At 45.3% G+C, this 18,619-nt stretch overlaps 2 protein-coding genes across 6 annotated transcripts in view; one reads left to right on the top strand and one right to left on the bottom strand.

Annotated features, from left to right (window-relative positions):
* Positions 1 to 18,619, bottom strand: part of LOC139239133 (dynein axonemal assembly factor 10-like) — a 237,527-nt gene that overhangs the window by 136,072 nt on the left and 82,836 nt on the right. For all 5 annotated transcript variants that reach the window (XM_070867689.1, XM_070867687.1, XM_070867690.1 and 2 more), the window contains one exon: positions 10,149 to 10,207. In XM_070867689.1, coding sequence (XP_070723790.1) covers positions 10,149 to 10,177 — 29 coding nt within the window. In that variant the 5' untranslated portion in view covers positions 10,178 to 10,207. The remainder of the gene's footprint in view (positions 1 to 10,148; positions 10,208 to 18,619) is intronic.
* Positions 1 to 18,619, top strand: part of LOC139239132 (SPARC-related modular calcium-binding protein 1-like) — a 128,235-nt gene that overhangs the window by 92,421 nt on the left and 17,195 nt on the right. The window lies entirely within an intron of this gene.

Below are 18,619 nucleotides of genomic sequence, written 5' to 3'. Positions count from 1 at the left end.
CCTTCTCCAAATCTCCATCTCATCTTTATCTTGCCCTCTTTTTTATTTCTTTCCCTCTTCCTGTTTTTCTTTCTCTTTCTCTATCCCTATTTCTCATTCATCATTTCTCCTTTTCTCTCTCTATTTTCTCCCCCTCATTTATCCTCTTCCTTCTTTCATTGTCATCAGCTGTTAGCTGTCAGCTGTGGCTCTGGCCTCTGAGTCAGAAGGTCGTGGGTTCAAGTCCCACTCCAGGGACTTAAGCACATAAATCCAGGCTGAAACTCCCAGTGCACTGCTGAGGGAGTGCTGCACTGTCAGAGGTGCTGTCTTTCGGATGAGACGTTAAACCGAGACCCCGTCTGCTCTCTCAAGTGGACGTAAAAGATCCCATGGCACTATTTCGAAGAAAAGCAGGGGAGTTAGTCCTAGTGTCCTGGGGCCAATATTTATCCCTCAATCAACATAACAAAAAAAATGATCAGGTCATTATCACATTGCTGTTTGTGGGCGCTTGCTGTGTGCAAATTGGCTGCCGCGTTTCCATCATTACAACAGTGACTGCACTTCAAAAGTAGTGAAGCGTATTGGCTGTAAAGCGCTTTGAGACGTCCGATGGTTGTTGTTATGTATTTGACCCCTTGTAACCTGCATCACACCTGTCCACCAGAAGGCCTACCTGTTGGAGTCCCAAGGGATCCCAGCATCTCTTGGGAGCACAGTATATAAGCAGGCCACCCACGAGGTACCTGCACTCTGGAACTACAATAAAGGAGCTAAGGTCACACTAGCTCATTACACACAGTACTCGGTCTGACCATTTATTATGAGTATAACAGTTGTGAAAGGTGCTCTATAAATCCAAGTCCTTCTTTCTTTCTTTCATTGGGATCACTCTTTCAATATACTGCAGCTTTTTCTTAAAAGAAAGCAGAATCTCTCATCCCACCTCCTCCCTTATTCTGAGGACTGTCGCCTTTACTAGAAAGTTGATTCTAGAATAAATAAATATATAATTTCTACCATGCGTCATTCGCCCATTGTTTTTAATTTAAAAACATCTGCTGACTTGTTTAGTCTCCATGTTCTGTTAAAGTGCCAGACATGGTTTTATGAGGAAAAATGAAATTTAAATCAACTTTACTCCACACATCCAGAACGAGGAAGGTTGCGCCCATCCCTGGGGCTAATGACGTTGCTGATATTCGTAACCCAGCCAGATTTGATATTGGTTCGTTAATTCTTTGAAGTGAGCCTTCCCTCATCCTCGTTTCTCTTTCCCGTTCCAAAATTCCCCCACTTCCTGATAGAAGGCAAATGCTGAACTGAGTAGCCCAAACAGTAGAGTCAAGTCAACAGAAGTCATGCTTGATTGCACAATGCCCGACACAGACAGGGGCTTGAGTGTTGTGTCCCCTTCTGGTCACTGAGGTGTGAATGATGGATCAAGAAAGGCATTCAAGTTTGTCGAAGAGCCACAAGATTAATCCTATGGGCTGGATTTTAAGGCTTTGATGTTTTTGGGGCGATAAAGGCAGCGGGGCAGGAATGTTAGTGCCCGGGAGCAGTTTGCGCCTCAGTAAGTAAGTTTGGGCAGCTGGGCCCTACGTCAGGGGGCACAGCGCTAAGGGAGGCGTCGTACACCTCTCCTGGCGCTAGCATGGGAAACCTCCGAGCTAAAAAGCCGGGCCGGGAGCACTCCTCGAGAAGCCTGGGGAGGGGGCGGGGGGGAAACTTTAAAAATGAAACCATAAAAACATTCCCAAAACATTGCCCGCACCACCACAACACAAATTGCAAAAATAATTAAAAGAAAAAACAATCACACTTACCTTAGGAGTCCATTACTCATCTCTTCACCGATGGGACGGTTGGAGCGCCCTGATTTCCCAGTGCGAGGCGCGCTTCCGGGCGGACGGGCAGGAGTTCAAACTCACGTTGGTGTCGCAACCAAGGGAGTTGCTCTGCGCCGTCACAAAACCAGAGCCGAGGATCACTGCGGGACGCTGGAGGATGAGCACCCGCCCAGAACACCTCACCGCCGCCATTGCTGCCACTCTGGGGCGAGAAACGGAGCGCAGAAGACCCGAAAATCCAGCCGCCAGTGTTTGAGGACTGAGTTACGAGGAATGAACAGAGAAACCTGAGCTATTCAGCCTTGAATAGAATCAATTGAGTAGTAACCTCACCCAGATATATTTATACAATAGGGAATTTTTGAGAAAAGGATAATTAAAACCATAACATGACAAGGGGATACAAGGTCCAATGAACAAAAAGTAGATTTATAGCTGATGTCACCAGGTTCTTCTTCACACAAAGTGTTTGGAATGGACTTCGGGGCTGGGTAGTGCAGGTGAAAACAATGAAACCATTTAAGGAACATTTGGATGCTCTGCTGCGAGACTCTTGGGTCTTTCTTGATGGAAGGTTGTCCTCATTTGTGTTGATCTTCAGTCCTTCAGATAATCATAAAGTTCGGCCCAGTTAAGCTCCCTGGTATCTTATTTGATTCCAAAGTGAGCTTCTGACCACATAACCGTGCCATCCCCTGTAACATCGCCTGACTCCACCCCTGCCTCACCTTGCTGCTGCAACCCTCACCCGTGCCTTTGTTACCTCTAGACTTGACTATTCCAATGCTCTCCTGGCCGGCCTCCCGTCTTCCACCCTCCATAATCTTGAGCTCATCCAAAACTCTACTGCCTGTATCCTAAATCGCACCAAGTACCGTTTAGCCATCACCCCTGTGCTCACTGACCTACATTGGCTGCCGGTCTGGCAACAACTCAATTTTAAAATTCTCATCCTTGTTTTCCAATCCCTCCATGGCCTTACCCTTCCCTATCTCCGGAACGTGCTCCAGCCCCACAACCCCCCGAGATCGCTGCACTCCTCCAATTCTGGCCAATTGCCCATCCCTGATTTAAATCACTCTGTACGGCCGTGCCTTCAGCTGCCTTGAGCCCTAACTCTGGAAATCCCTCCCTAAACCTCTCCGATCTCGCTCACTCTTTGAGACACTCCTGAAAACCTACCTCTTTGACCAAGCTTTTGGTCATCTGTCCTAATAACTCATGTGGCTCTGTCAAATTTTGTTTGATAATCGTTCCTGTGAAATGCCTTGAGACGTTTCACTATGTTAAAGGCACTATATAAATGCAACTTATTGTTGCCTCTCCTGAAAGCAGTAACCTCTGGCTGGGATATGATTCAATGGGAGCCAGATATCCTCCAGTACCTCACTCAATGGCCATTATACATTAATACAGCACCTTTCACGAAGTCGGGGCATCCAAAAGCATTTTACAGCCAATGTAATACTTTTAGAGTGTAGTCACTATTGTAATGTAGGAAACGCGGCAGCCAACTGTGCGAAGCAAGCTCCCACAAACAGCAATGAGATAATCTGTCTTTTAGTGATGTTGTTTGAGGAATAAATATTGGCCAGGACACCAGGGAGAACTCCACTGCTGTTCTTCAAATAGTGCCATGGGATCTTTCAGAAGACATACACAACGTATGGGATTGCAAATTTATTGCAACATGGCTCTAGCCATGAAGGAGTGAGCAGTCAGCGGGAATCGGAGTGTGCTTGTTCTCCAGCTCATGACGTGGTTTTTTTACACTGATTGAAAGGATAAGAAGTAGCATGGGATTGGTGTTTGCAACAGAGACGCTAAGCTGGGGGGGGGGGGGGGGAGGGGGGAGGGGCGCAGTGGCGGGAGAATTAACTAGCGTGTGAATAAACTTCAAATCTTTAGCTTAAATTCCTGGCTGCTTGTTTGTTCTTGCTTTCTCACACATTTCTAATAAAAAGAGCAAAAACTAAACAAAAACATTGTGTGATGAAAAGTTATAAACAGAGAACCTTTGGTTCTGCCAGTAGCTCGATGGGTAAATGTATTCCCGGTGTGGAACTGTGCCAACCAGACAGCAGCAGTTTAAATACAAGCAGTGCTCCTCACATCGATCAGGTTCTTTTGCTGATTTACAAAGGTGGATGTTGAACAGGAACCTGTGAGGGGAGGGGGGGGGGGGGCGTTGGGGTGAGAGGGGGGACTGAAGCTATGCTTGAACAGATAGCCATTAAGGATGTGTGTGGAAGCAGGGAGAGAAGCAAGGCAAAGCACTATTGGAGAGAGCTACCAGAAAGAGCAGTTGAGGTGAATAGCGTAGATGCATTTAGGGGGAAGTTAAACACATACTGGAGAAAGGAATAGGATATGATGATAGGGTTGGATGAAGTAGGGGTGGAAGGAGGCTTGTGTGGAGCATAAACACCGGCATGGACTAGTTGGGCTGACTGGCCTGTTGCTATGCTGTACATGCTGTGTAATTCTATATCATTTCAGAGGGCAGGGGTGGTAGCTGAAAGATCAGTGTCTGAAGGTGGACTGAGGGGGAACAAGATGTAACTCTGAGAGTAAAAGGAATGGAGGGTGTAGCTGGGACATTTGCCAGGAGAATTTCCAGCTAGGGAAGTCCCCAGATGGCTACGGTTGACCTCATCGCTCCTGGGCCAGGGAGGATAATATAAACCACAATTCATACTTCTGATCGCTATCCAGTAATCCCTGCTAGAAACTGTGTGCGCGCGTGTGTGTGTCTGTGTTTGTATTTGTGTGTGGGCCTCGGGTAGCGACATGATCTGGCTCGACTGTGATGCCCCCCGTGGTTAACTAGCCGCCGAGGCTCACATGTGAAGAATGAACACTTGACTGAGGGACTGCAGGGATAGCAGCAGAAGTGAGCATCTTGGGAATGGAGGGGTGAAATTAGGAAAGAGTAAAAATAAATCTTTTTTTTTAAAAAAGGTGGCGGTTGATGTGATGGATTCAATGGCAGTTTTCCCAGCCAGGTGAGATGCCTCAGGCAGGCCAGAGCAAAGCAGCTCGGGCCATGTTTCACATCATTGCCTGACTTTTCCATTAGTGTTCTTGTATGTTTGCACGGTGGGTTTCCTGTGATCTTTCTCCAACGAAATGGAGGCTACTCCAGCATGTGAGAGAGCCCAGCAGAACATTCCAGCTATCCGCCTTCCTGATTATCCCCCGGATGTTTGGAAAAGAAATCCTTTCCTAAGAACATAAGAATGAGGAACAGGAGTTGGCCATTTGGCTCCTCGAGCCTGCTCCACCATTCAATAAGATCATGGCTGATCATCGACCTCAACTCCACCTTCCTGCCCAATCCCCAAATCACTTGATTCCCTTAATATCCAAAAATCTATCAATCGCTGTCTTGATATACTCAACGACTGAGCCTCCACAGCCCTCTGGGACAGAGAATTCCAAAGATTCACCACCCTCTGAGTGAAGAAATGTCTCCTCATCTCAGTCCTAAATGGCTGACCCTTTATTCTGAGACTGTGACCCCTGGTTCTAGACTCACCAGCCTGGGGGAAACATCCTCCCTGCATCTACCCTGTCAAGCCTTGTAAGAATTTTGTATGTTTCAATAAGATTACCTCTCATTCTTCGAAACTCTAGAGAATATCGGCCTAGTCTACTCAGTGTCTCCTAATAGGACAATCCCCCCATCCCAGGAATCAGTCTGGTGAACCTTCGCTGCACTCCTTCAATGGCAAGTATATCCTTCCTTGGGTAAGGAGACCAAAACTGTACACAATACTCCACGTGCGGTCTCACCAGGGTCCTATATAACTGCGGTAAGATGTCTTTACTCTAATACTCAAATCCTCTTGTAATAAAGGCCAACATACCATATGCTTTCTTAATTTCTTGCTGTACCCGCATGTTAACTTTCAGTGATTTGTTCCTTGCACAGTGTATCACTCTTGCACTGTATTATTCTGCTGCTAAGGTAGAACCATGTCCGTTTAAATCCACAAAGTCTAGGTGTTGTTAAGGTTTGGATCAATCAGAGTTCAATTGTTGTTTCGTTGGGAAAATGTGCAAATTGTAATGTGCTTGCCAATTTCCACTATAGGTCAGAAGCACCCAATATTAGGTAACTGGCTTTTTATTTTGCATCTATAACAAAGCCTGTTGCCTGCTCACATTGACATATAATTTTTTTATATAATTTATTATAGATTACATATTATTGAAGAGAGCTCCTGGTGCCCTAGTGAATAATGACACTGCCCAGAGTGGCACTAAGTATATAGTGGTCACTTTTGGTCACTTGCGCTAATTTCTACGTGTGCAGCTCAGTGTTATCTCATGATACTTTTATCTCATGATACTCCTGTGAAGCGCCTTGGGACATTTCACTATGTTAGATGCGCTATATAAATACAAGTTGTTGTTGTTGAGAGGGATTTAGATGCGAGACAACTTTTTGAGAGATCATCGACTTGTGTGGTAAACTCTACTTTACTTTTCGAGAGAGTGGAGATCCTGGCCAGAAATCCAACTCTAGTTGGTTCAGTCAAGGCCAAAACCCAAGCTTTGATGCCACAGACTCATGTTTCTTCAAAACTGTTCACCACAGAGGAAATTTGAAGTAATTCACCCAAAACCGAATAAGATCATATTTGAGTCACAGGCTTCACAAATACATGGTGCCACAAACGAGTCTTTGACTGATTTCATTGGAAGGGAACATTTATCAGCTCCTGTCCCACTTCCACATAGATGGGAAAATAGTGACAGTGACCAACTGCAGAGCGTTTATGAGGTGTCTGGCTGATTTTCTTTCCCTGTATTTGCATGCTCCGTGTTGTCCAATTCTAACTCACTCTTTCCCAGGCCCTGTATTCTGTGGTGGCGCTGAGCTCTCTCAGTCTTTCCCTCCTCCAGTACTCTGCAGGCGTATAAAACTTTGGTGTCACCTAACCACAACTCCTTGATTTATTTCAACATCTCTCTCACTCTTTCCAGCCTGTGCTCTGGGCCTTGACTGTTCACTTAGGTTTCTCAATTTGAAAAAAACAAATGGGGTGGGAGTATCGGGTGTAAGCTCTCTCCACCCTGTCCCAATAATGTATCTCTCTACTGCGTCAAGGTGATTTCTTACACTAGCTTTTTTTGTGGCCTGCCTAAGTAAGATTGTCAGTTTAAAGGCCTTTTTTTTTCCTGTAGCACTGAAGAAAGACTAGCATTTATACAGCACTATTTCACAATCACAAGATGTCGCAAAGTGCTTTACAGTCACTGAAGTGCTTTTGGAGTGCAGTCTGTTGCAATGTGAGAAACAGGGCAGCCAATTTGCGCACAGCAAGCTCCCACAACATCATCATCATCATAGATGGTCCCTCGTAACGAGGATGACTTGCTTCCATGCCAAAAAGGGATGAGTTCACTGGTATTTCAATGAAGCACCTAATATTCCAGATCCCGAACTACATGTTGAAGGGGGGGAAGATGCCTGTGCGTGGATTTTTTTAACGTGGGGTGGCCGTTGCACACCAGCCACCACACGGGCTTGACAGAGCTAGGTCTTGGTCCAGTAGCTCTGCTGCACGGACCTAGTGCGCACACATATCGCAGTGTGGGCTGGCCCGTGCTGCCCCTGGGCCCTCGCCTCTTCTGGGCCCCGATCACGTCACACCATGATCACTCGCTGCTCTTTCGCCCCGACCGCGCCACACCTGCTGTACCTGACCAGGCTCCAATCAGCCAACTGGACCTTGGTGTCGTCCCTCTTCACAGCCGTCGCTCTCCAACACACGCCATACCTTGAAGTGGTATGTTCCTTTGAAGGCCCCGACCTCCCACAAACAACAATGAGATAGATACATGACCAGATAACCTGTTTTTGCCGTCGGTTGAGTAATAAATATTAGCCAGGAGGACACCAGGGAGAACTCTCCTGCTCTTGTTTAAAATAGTGCCTGAGATCTTTATACCTGAGAGGGCAGATAGGGCCTTAGTTTAATATCTCATCTTGAAATCCTCTGTACTGCACTGCACTGAAGTCTCAGTTGGATTAAGTCTCTGGAGTGGGACTTGACTTCACAACCTTCTGACCCACTGAGCCACGGCTGACACCCGGGATGAATTGAAGTTGCTCAAACTCATTTCCCACCAGTCTGTATTTGGAGGAGACCCTCAGCCTATCAGTCTCAGCTTGATTTGTACTCAGGTCCCAGAGATTAAAGAATCAGTGTCCAATCTTCTGCATCACTTGAACCTTCAGCTTTTGGAGGCCATTAGAAATGAGACTATATGGCCCAGCCGCATGGTCTGTCAGCATGCTGCCTTTCATCTCTTGGACTCGATTAATACATGGCAGGAAATGCAGCTGTAATCAGATGAGTTTTGGGGAAGTCTCGACATTGTCCAAAGCATCAAAATGGTCAGAATTAATCACACGTTGGCACCAAATTTTCAGTTTCATTCACAAAGCAAATAGTGTTGGAATAGCAGAGAGGTTGATTTCTTAGGGGTTGGGGGAAAGTAGATGGAGCTTTTCTCTGCATCTGAATCATGACTCGGAGCACCCGATACAGACACTGGGGACAAAAGGTGGCAACGTGTTCATTTCCCCAACATCCTGAGACATGCTGGGCAGGTGGCTCGAACTCAATACACATCTGGGCAAGCAAAGGTGTTAAATGGTGTCATTTAAAGGGAAAGAAAAACTCAGGAAAATGATTTCTGTTCCAAATATTTCCCCCTTGTATACTGAACTATTTACATATCTATCTATTTACTGTCCCTATCTCTCTCTTTATCTATCTGTCTGTCTATTCACCCATCTCTACATCTTTCTCTATCCATCCGCCCATCCATCAATCGATATGTAGGGATGGGGGGCTTGTCCTATGAGGAGAGATTGAGTAGACTAGGCCTATATTCTCTAGAGTTTAGAAGAATGAGAGGTGATCTCATTGAAAGATATAAAATTCTTACAGGGCTTGACAGGGTAGATGCAGGGAGGATGTTTCCCCCAGGCTGGGGAGTCTAGAACCAGGGGTCACAGTCTCAGGATAAGGGGTCGGCCATTCAGGACTGAGATGAGGAGAAATTTCTTCACTCAGAGGGTGGTGAATCTTTGGAATTCTCTGCCCCAGAGGGCTGTGGAGGCTCAGTCGTTGAGTATATTCAAGTCTGAGATCGATAGATTTTTGGTTATTAAGGGAATCCAGGGTTATGGGGACAGTGCAGGCACGTGGAGTTGAGAAGATCAGCCATGATCTCAATGAATGGAGGAGTAGGCTCGAGGGGCCAAATGGCCTACTTCTACTCCTGTTTCTTATGTTCTTATGTAGGGTACCTTTCCATCACACTTGCAAAGTGCTCATCCCCCTTCATTGGCTGAAAGTTTCCTTAACCCACTTAAGCAGCTACTTCACTATCTTAGAGCACATCTCTTATAAACTTGTTCCAACTCCTTTCAGCAACCATATTGTTTCCTTCACCCAAACCCGCCCGCCTTTCAGTGCAATTCTACAGCAGGCATCCTAGTCACAGCGTATAGATTTGTTACCATCCAAGAAATATCCTTCCCCACGGTGACCTGCCATTTCAGATCTCTTTCTCTCCAAAACCGTGCTGAAAACGTTGGTTAAGATAAATGCCCACGTCGATTCTCGAGAAGCTCTGTCCATTTAAATGGGGGCCTGCACTTCGGACCATCCTGGAAGCCAATTTCCGTGCAATCCAGCCACGACACTTCTAGGCTAGACTAAAGTGTCGGTCTCTTTGGAATTTAGAATTATGGAAATTTACAACACGGAAGGAGGCCATTCGGCCCATCGTGTCCGTGCCGGCCGACCAAGAGCTACCCACTTTCCAGCTCTGGGTCCGTAGCCCTGTAGGTTACGGCACTTCAGGTGCACGTCCATGTACTTTTTAAATGTGGTGAGGGTTTTTGCTTCTACCACCCTTTCGGACAGTGAGTTCCAGACCCCCACCACCCTCTGGGTGAAAACATTTCCTCTCAAATCCCCTCTAAACCAATTACTTTAAATCTATGCCCCTGATTGTTGACCCCCCTGCTAAGGGAAATAGGTCCATCCTATCCACTCTATCCAGGCCCCTCATAATTTTATACACCTCAATCAGGTTTATTGGATATACTTCAGTGTCCATTAGTCTCCTTGGCTTGACTGATGTCACTGAAGGGAAATGATGGTTCCGTGTAATGTAGAAAATTTAAAGATCGTTCCCAGCAGATCGATGTACACACTATCAAATACTTTTTACAGAAATATTTGGAGTGCTTGAACAGAAAGCTGATCCCTCCCTTACGCTTACCTTATCCTTAAAAGGACATCCAGAAACATAATTCATTCAACTCTTCTCACTGCTATGACCTGGAAATGTAAAAAAGAAACATAGGAGTGTTGGAGAGTTCAGAATGAGAAAAGTTCACTCAGCCCATCTACCCTACCTTCTACAGTTTGTGTGTCACAACCCTGTTGCAGACCGCTAGCTGCATCATTTCATGTGAATCAGACAGAGCTATTGATGACACTGTGACCCTGACCATTTTTCTGGCAAGGTATTGATGCAGTTCCCGATTAAAAATATCAACTGACCCAGAAATTAAACACATTTTCTGGTCGTCACTTCTAGGAACATGGAGTCTGGGCGACCTGAGGTAAGGTTTGCACCCGGAGAGAATACCTTTGGCTCATTGCCGCACAACCAGTTGCAGCCTTTCTCTGTGGTTCATTTGCATTTTGCTGTGCCAATAGAAAAGCAAGTAGCTACAGGATGTTGGAGCCATTCTCCCCAACTTCTTTGTCCCTCTCCTTTTCTTTTCATGGAATGTTTTATGAATAGCAAACAACTTAACGTGGTGCAGCTTTTAATATATTTCAGCAAAAATAATAATTATTTATGTGAGCATAACGTGACATGCCAACAGAACATTCAGAGCTTTAGACTAAGGGATCGGCTTGAAAGTGTACTTGTTCTCAGAAGCGTGCAATGCTTGCTGTAATGTATTTGCTTCATGGGTTCTTTGCTTAAGAATTCATAGCAACACATTGCTATTAAGAACTAGTTGGTTTATTAACAAAGGTTTAACAATCACACTACACATTACCAGTTCATCCACCAGGCTCACAACCACCTGCCCCATTGTGGATCCCCCGAACCCAACTGACTGGAGTTTTATTGAGTCTTGTGAACATCACGTGACTGGCTAAGCCACTCACAATGCTACAGCTCTACAAACCTGTGAGCATGTTCATGGGGGCATACATTACACACGTGGCTAAATCGGGGATGTAGCTAGCAATTTTAAGTATGGACATGCTAACAACACCACCCACCCCAGTTGTGCACACACACACAAACACAGGCTTCACTGGCTCTGCTGCTTACTATACGTTGGGCAAAATTGTCTGAATCCCTCCTACTAATGCTGAAGTATATGTGCACATGATTATCTTCATTGTGTAACCCACACCCCTCCAAGAAATAAAGGGAGGGGGATAAGCATTACACTTGAGCACGCCGCAGCACAGGACTGTGCATGACCGGAGCACAGATCCAGTATTTGGGCATGGAGGTTTGCAGGCCCAATTAACAGAAACCTGCTTTTCAGTCCAAGGAAAATCGTAACATTTTACCATTGGCCCGACTGCCTTACCCTGGGATTCTGATTAAAGTGCAGCGTCTCTTGGGGCTTGGATCTGGCCTAAATCGGTTCTGGTCCCAGAGGCAGCCAGATATATCTTGGCCCACCACAGCATAGTTGGATATTCTTGTTTTCATGTGCTCCTGATGCAGAAGGATCTATAGAATTTGCTAGTTTTATGATTGATTTATTTTTAAATAAGAAACCAATCTACCTGAGACTTTTACAGAACATGATGTTAATTTAAAACTAAAAGGCATCTCAGCTAACCATCCAGCGACCCCCTTGATGGGCAGTGCTTGCGGGTGAGGAGAGAATCAGGTTCAGCTATGATTCCCCCATAGTTGAACAGTCTTCTGATACTCACTGTCTGAACTCAGACAGGATGGAAGGACAAGGGCTGCTTCCCATGACACTGTAACTCAGCAAGAGTCAGCTCCTTCCAAAGAGAAGGAAAACATATTTTCTTAAAGTTCGTATGATCAGCATGGGCGGTAACCCATGCTCACACCACACGACTCAAAGATGGTGGAGCTGACTCAGGCTATGGTGATTCAAGTCTCCTTGTCAGTTGGATAGCATGGCTCTGCATTACATATAATGAATGAGATTACATACAAGGCAGGGAGTTAGATGCCAGTAATTCAAGTGATTCTGATTATAACCAGCAGGACGTTTAGATTGAAACACTGCCTGAAACTCACTGCCAGACTTTTAGTATTCTTTACAATACGTCGTCGAATCATTGTTCATTTAAACATTTCTATGCCTGCTTTCTTTTGTTTTTCTTGAACATGTAGGGAGGCTTGTGCATGTGGTGTGACATAGGAGATAAGAGATTTTTCATTAAGAAACCTAGGTAAAGAAAGAAAGACTTGGATTTATATAGTGCCTTTCACGACCACCGGACGTCTCAAAGCGCTTTACAGCCAATGACATTCTTTTGGAATGTAGTCACTGTTGTAAAGTGGGAATGGGCAGGAGCCTATAGCATATCAAGAATGGACCTTTAAGTTAAGTGGTGACCTTGGGGTAAGAGGCTACAGGCCAAAGTGGAGAAAAGCAAATCTCGATTTGGTATTGGGATGTTTGTCTTCGCACAGAGGGTGGAATGGACTTCTGGATAGGGTAACCGAGGCAAACGCACTGGAATCATTTAACAGTTGGATATGTAAGTGGAGGACTGTTCTATCGAGATGGATGACCTGCCTTTACTCATCCAGGATAAAGGATAGATGAGAAGACAAGGTGAATCAGGAAGTAGAGAGCGCCAGGTTTGGGTTTTAATGGTTTCGGTTGTTTGAGAAAGACTAAAGGACGTAAGGATTCCACAGTTTTGCGGTCCCGTGAGAGAATGTTGAGTAGGAGAGGGTGCACTGAGTATTGAGGGCTGATCCAGTGCATCCAGAGGTAACTGAAGCAGAAGGTAGAAAAGTAAAATATTATTTAAATGGAGACTACAAAATGTTGCAGTACAGAGGGATCTGGGGGCCCTCATACATGAAACACAAAAAGTTAGTATGCAGGTACAGCAAGTAATTAGGAAGGCAAATGGAATGTTGGCCTGTATGTAAGGGGGATTGAGTATAAAAGTGGGGAGATCTTGCTACAACTGTACAGGGAGTTGATGAGACCACACCTGGAGTACTGTGTACAGTTTTGGTCTCCTTATTTAAGGAGGGATATACTTGGAGGCAGTTCAGAGAAGGTTGATTCCTGGGATGAAGGGGTTGTCTTATGAGGAAAGGTTGAGCAGGTTGGGCCTGTATTTATTGGAGTTTAGAAGAATGAGATATGATCTTATTGAATCATATAAGATTCTAAGGTGGTTTGACAGGGTAGATGCAGAGAGGATGTTTCTCCTTGTGGGGAAATCTAAAATAAGGGGCCGCCCATTTAAGACGGAGATGAGGAGGAATTTCTTCTCTCAGAGGGTCGTGAATCTTTGGAATTCTCTGCTCCAGAGAGTTGTGGAAGTTGAGTCATTGAATATCGTCAAGGCTGAGAGAGACAGATTCTTGAACTATAGGGGAGTCAAGGGTTATGGGGAACAGGCAGAAATGTGGAGTGGAGGCCAAGATCAGAACATCCATGATCTTATTGAATGGCAGAGCAGGCTCGAGGGGCCGTATGGCTGACTCCTGCTCCTATTTCTTATGTTCTTATGCAACTGGGGCTCGAAGGGAGCGCAGGTCAAGAAATAGGCCCCCAGCCTATGATTCGCCGTCTACTGAATGGAAAATCGCAGGTTGTGCACTTTTTAAAATTACTTGACTAGGGCTTGCCTTGTGTACTGGGAGCGTCAGATCACAGAATCACCCCCTCTTATTTCAACACAGCGAAGATGTGGGAAGAATGCACATTTAGTGTTTATAGCAAAGGAGGAATAAGAGAGGAAGGTCCCGAGGAACACTGGCTATAAAATAGAGAGATGAGAGTTTGCGAGGGTAGAGATGAAATCAGAATTTAGTATAGGTGAAACCCAGAGTCTTTATACATATAGATCTTAGGCCACTATTCGAAGAAGGGCAGAGGCAGTCATTTATAGGAACAGGAGGGGACCATTCAGCTCATCGAGCTTGCTCCGCCATTCAATTAGATCATGGCTGATCTGTACCTCAACTCCATATCCCTTAATACCTTTACCGAACAAAAATCTATTGGTCTCAGTCTTGACATTTTCAATTGACCTGCAGCTTTTGGGGGGAGAAAGTTCCAGATTTCCACTACAAACACATATATACAAAGACTGCGATGTACATAATGACATGTACCCACATAAGGAAAGACTACACAGAGAATTTCAAACACAAACCGACAAAAAAAACACACACATTCACAAATGTGTCGAGACATACAGACACACACACATACACACTCTCTCTCTCACACACCCACAGTAACACGCTAATCCCAGTGAAGTGCACACGCAGACACACATGCTGAGGAATTTTAACAAATGCAATGTGTAAACATTCATGAAAACATGGGCGCCAGACAGTCAGTGAGTTCATTAGTGCTGCAACAATCTCAAGAGTTCCTGGCAAGTGCTGAAAATTGGAGGCGAAAAAAGAAATGCTTTTTATTCAACCCAGATTGTAACAAAATGATTTGCAGGTGTTTTGGGAAGCTCTCTTTTTCCACAAGAAAAAATCAGAAGCAACAAGACAAAATAACGCTGAGGCAGCTCTCAATCTGCGTAAACCAAACCAAACATTTCCATCCATAGGTAAAAGGTTTACATGCCGATAGAGGTGCCATTCTGAAAATGTTCCAGAGGAGCCAGACTATTTCAAAAATGCCCGAAAAGTGCCAAATTGAATTGCGTGAGTTTGTTGGCGATGGGGGGTGGGAGGGGCGGGGGAGGGGGGAGGCGGAGAGACCGTCTGACTTTAAATTTATAGTTGTCGATTAACCTTTAACAATTTTTCCAGTCATTTTTTTGAAGATTTAATATAATTCTGATGCAACGCCAAGAAATGTATAATTGAATCAGGATTTTAAAAAAAATTGCAATTGGGTTTTGTTCATCACTGGCAAGGCCGCAATTATTACCCATCCCTCATTGCCCTGAGAAGCTAATGGTGGCTCCAATTCATCGTCGATGCTGAATAGGCCAATCAAAGGTAAAAGAAAGACTTGGATTTATATAAAGCTTTTCATGACCACCAGAAGTCCCAAAGCGCTTTACAGCCAATGAAGTACATTTGGAGCGTAGTCATTGTTGTAATATAGGAAACGCAGCAGCCAATTTGCGCATAGCAAGCTCCCACACACAGCAATGTGATAATGACAAGATCATCTATTTTTTTGTTATGTTGATTGAGGGATAAATATTGTTCAGGACACCGGGGATAATTTCCCTGCTCTTCTTCGAAATAGTGCCATGGGATCTTTTACGTCCAATTGAGAGAGCAGACGGGGCCTCGGTTTAACGTCGCAGCCGAAAAAAGGCACCTCCGACGATGCGGCACTCCCTCAGTACTGCACTGGAGTGTCAGCTTAGATTTTTTTGTGCTACAAGTACCACATAGCAAGAGACTGGAGTGACATGGTAGGAGTGGCAGCTTCCCTTTACCTTTGCAGAAGAATCTAGCAGCAACCTGGAGATGGTGGAGGTAATTTTTAATTTCTGGGCGGTAGCGTAGCAGAGCGGAGATCCCACCCAATATGGAACGCCACGGGTCCCCGCCTGCAATCTCCTGCCGCTCGTTTCCACTCCCGCCCGCCAGTCACGCTGTCAAACTGACCAGCTGTTGGGCGGGAGTCTGCAGCAGGTTATTTACATGAGGCGCTGTTAAAATCAACAGGGTCCCCATGTCCCTGGCCTTGCTGGGTTTTCCCCGCCCTATCACGCTTCTCCCCCTTCCCATTAATATCGGGGCTATTGTTTCCACAGATTTGTTTTGAATCCCACCCACACCCTCACCCCTGACTTCAAGTGCCCTTTGGTTCTGCTGTTCGGCAGGTGAAATAGCTTGCCAGGGTCTGCATTATCTGGTCCCTTTAGTATCCTAAAAATAAGCAATCGTATCATCTCTCAGCCTTCTGTTTTCCAGTGACATCATGCCCAATTTACATAATTGCTCCCATAATCCAAACACTCCATCCCCTCAATAAATATAGTTGCCCTTGTCTGTATCCTTTCAATAGCTGTAATATCCTTTTTGCACTGTGGCGATCAGAACGATTAGGGAAGAAATTCCAGAGTGTGGGGCCTAGGTGGCTGAAAGCACGGCTGCCAATGGCAGGGTGGAGGGAGCTGAGAGTGCACCAGAGGCTAGAGTCAGAGGAGTGAAGAGATTAGGGGGGGAGGTGGTGAGAGATTAGTAGGGCCGGAGGAGGTTACAGCAATAAAAACATAAGAAATAGGAGCAGGAGAAGGCCATATGGCCCCTCGCGCCTGCTCCACCATTCAATGAGATCATGGCTGATCTGATCTTGGCCTCAACTCTATTTTCCTGCCTGTTCCCCATAAACCTTGACTCCTCTAGTTTCTGCTGCGGCTCAGTGAGTAGCAAACTCGTCTCTGAGTCAGAAGATTGTGGGTTCAAGTCGCACTCCAGGAACTTGAGCACATAAGTCTAGGCTGACACTCCCAGTGCAGTGCTGAGGGAGTGCTGCACTGTCGGAGGTGCCGTCTTTCAAATGTGATGTTAAACCGAGATCCCGTCTGCTCTCTCAGGTGGACGCAAAAGATCCCATGACACTATTTCGAAGAAGAGCAAGGGAGTTTTCCCCGGTGTCCTGGGCCCAATATTTATTCCTCAATCAACATAACAAAAACAGATTATCTGGTCATTATCACATTGCTGTGTGTGGGAGCTTGCTGTGCGCAAGTTGCTGCCACCTTTCCCACATTACAACAGTGACTACACTCCAAAAGTACTTCATTGGCTGTAAAGTGCCTTGAGACGTCCTGCAGTCGTGAAAGGTGCTATAGAAATGCAAGTCTTTCTGTAGGGAGAGATAGGGAGAAACAGGCCATGGAGGGGATTTAAAAACCAGAATGATAATCTGAGGTCTTGGGTGACCGGGAGCCATTGTAGGTTGGTGAGGACCAGGGTGATGACTAGTAGTTGAGTAAAGTTAATAGCAGGTCTCAGAAACATGTGACTCAATAGAGAAACTTTACCACAGGGCACTAAGGGTTAAATGACAACGGGCCACTGGTCAGACCAAAGACGTACACACAACTTTGCATTCAGTATTGCCTGAAGTAAGTTGGGAACCCAGCTGAGGGGCTCCTCTAATGGGTCCCTTGGAGGTTGATGGGTATTCTGAAGCTCAGCGCAGAGCGAACAAACATTAAGGGCTAATTTATTGCAGTGAATTATTGCTTTTAATTTCACCGCTGTGATTCATCACATCAAGTGTGGCGAGGTTATCCACGATGCCCCCGAGAATAAGTACAGCTTTACGACCCGAGTAGTATTTGAGGAATGGAGGAGGAGATGAGCCTTCAGGCAGCTTATAAATCCATCCTTGCTGACAAAGCACCCCAGCACTGTATGTGGGTGTACTGTGTCTGTCTAAATCCTTCTGTGCGGATGGGGGTGAGGACAGATTCTCTAGGTTTTAACTTTTTTTCTCAATAATCTCCACCAATTTTCCTCCCTCTACTTCTAAAGGCATTGATTACTTTTTTGTAGGTGTCAGTCATAGAATCATACAGCACAGAAGGAGGCCATTCGGCCCATCGTGTCTGTGACGGCTCTTTGAAAGAGCAATCCAATTAGACCCACTCCCCCTACTCTTTCCCCGTAGCCCTGCAAATCTTTTCCCTTCCAGTATTTATCCAATTCCTTTTTGAAAGTTATTTAGCACTACCTCAGTCAGAGGACCATTGTTTATAAGAACATGAGAATTAGGAGCAGAAGGACATACGGACCTCAAATATGCTCCGCCATTCAATGAGATCATGGCTGATCTTCTGCCTCAACTCCACTTTCCTGCATTATCCTCATATCCCTTGATTCCCTAACTTCCCTAGATTACATCACCAACTTTTCCCTTCTTAATCTTAGGCCGATTGCAACTAAGCACACCACTGACCCGATGTAGGCCAGGAATCCCACCGTAGGCCTTTAGTGTCAGCTTGGCTCTGTTGGTACCACCCCAGGGATTGGTGACATAATCTAGGCTCTCAATATAGTGCAGTACTGTGGGACTGCTGCATTCTTGGAAGGTGCCATCCTTCAGACCCCTATCTGTCTGTTCAAGTGCATGTTAAAAATCCCACCGCACTATTTGTCCTGGCCAACTTAATCCCTCAACCAACATCACCAAAAATAGATTTAACTGGTCATTCATCTCATTGATTAGTATGGGATCTTGCTTTATGCAACTTTTCTGCAGCACTTGCCATTATAGAAACAGTGACTGCATTTCAAAACTGATAGCTGGTATGTGAAGCACTTTGGGACATCCTGAGAGATATGGGATGAGCTATATAAATGCAAGTTCTTTCTTTCCTGGTATTTATGACTCAGCTACTCACGGAATAAACTTGCTCAGTTCATGTTTTTGCTGATAATGTTTCTCTGTTGCTATGACAACCTCTCACTGCTACACACTATGTTTCTGAAAATCAGTGAATGAGGAGCAAGGGTCAAGAATATGAATACACACCTTGCTG

The sequence above is a fragment of the Pristiophorus japonicus genome, chromosome 26, assembly GCF_044704955.1.
Source record: "Pristiophorus japonicus isolate sPriJap1 chromosome 26, sPriJap1.hap1, whole genome shotgun sequence".
NCBI classification, from domain to species: Eukaryota; Metazoa; Chordata; class Chondrichthyes; family Pristiophoridae; genus Pristiophorus; species Pristiophorus japonicus.
This window is presented reverse-complemented; position numbering and strand designations above follow the sequence as displayed.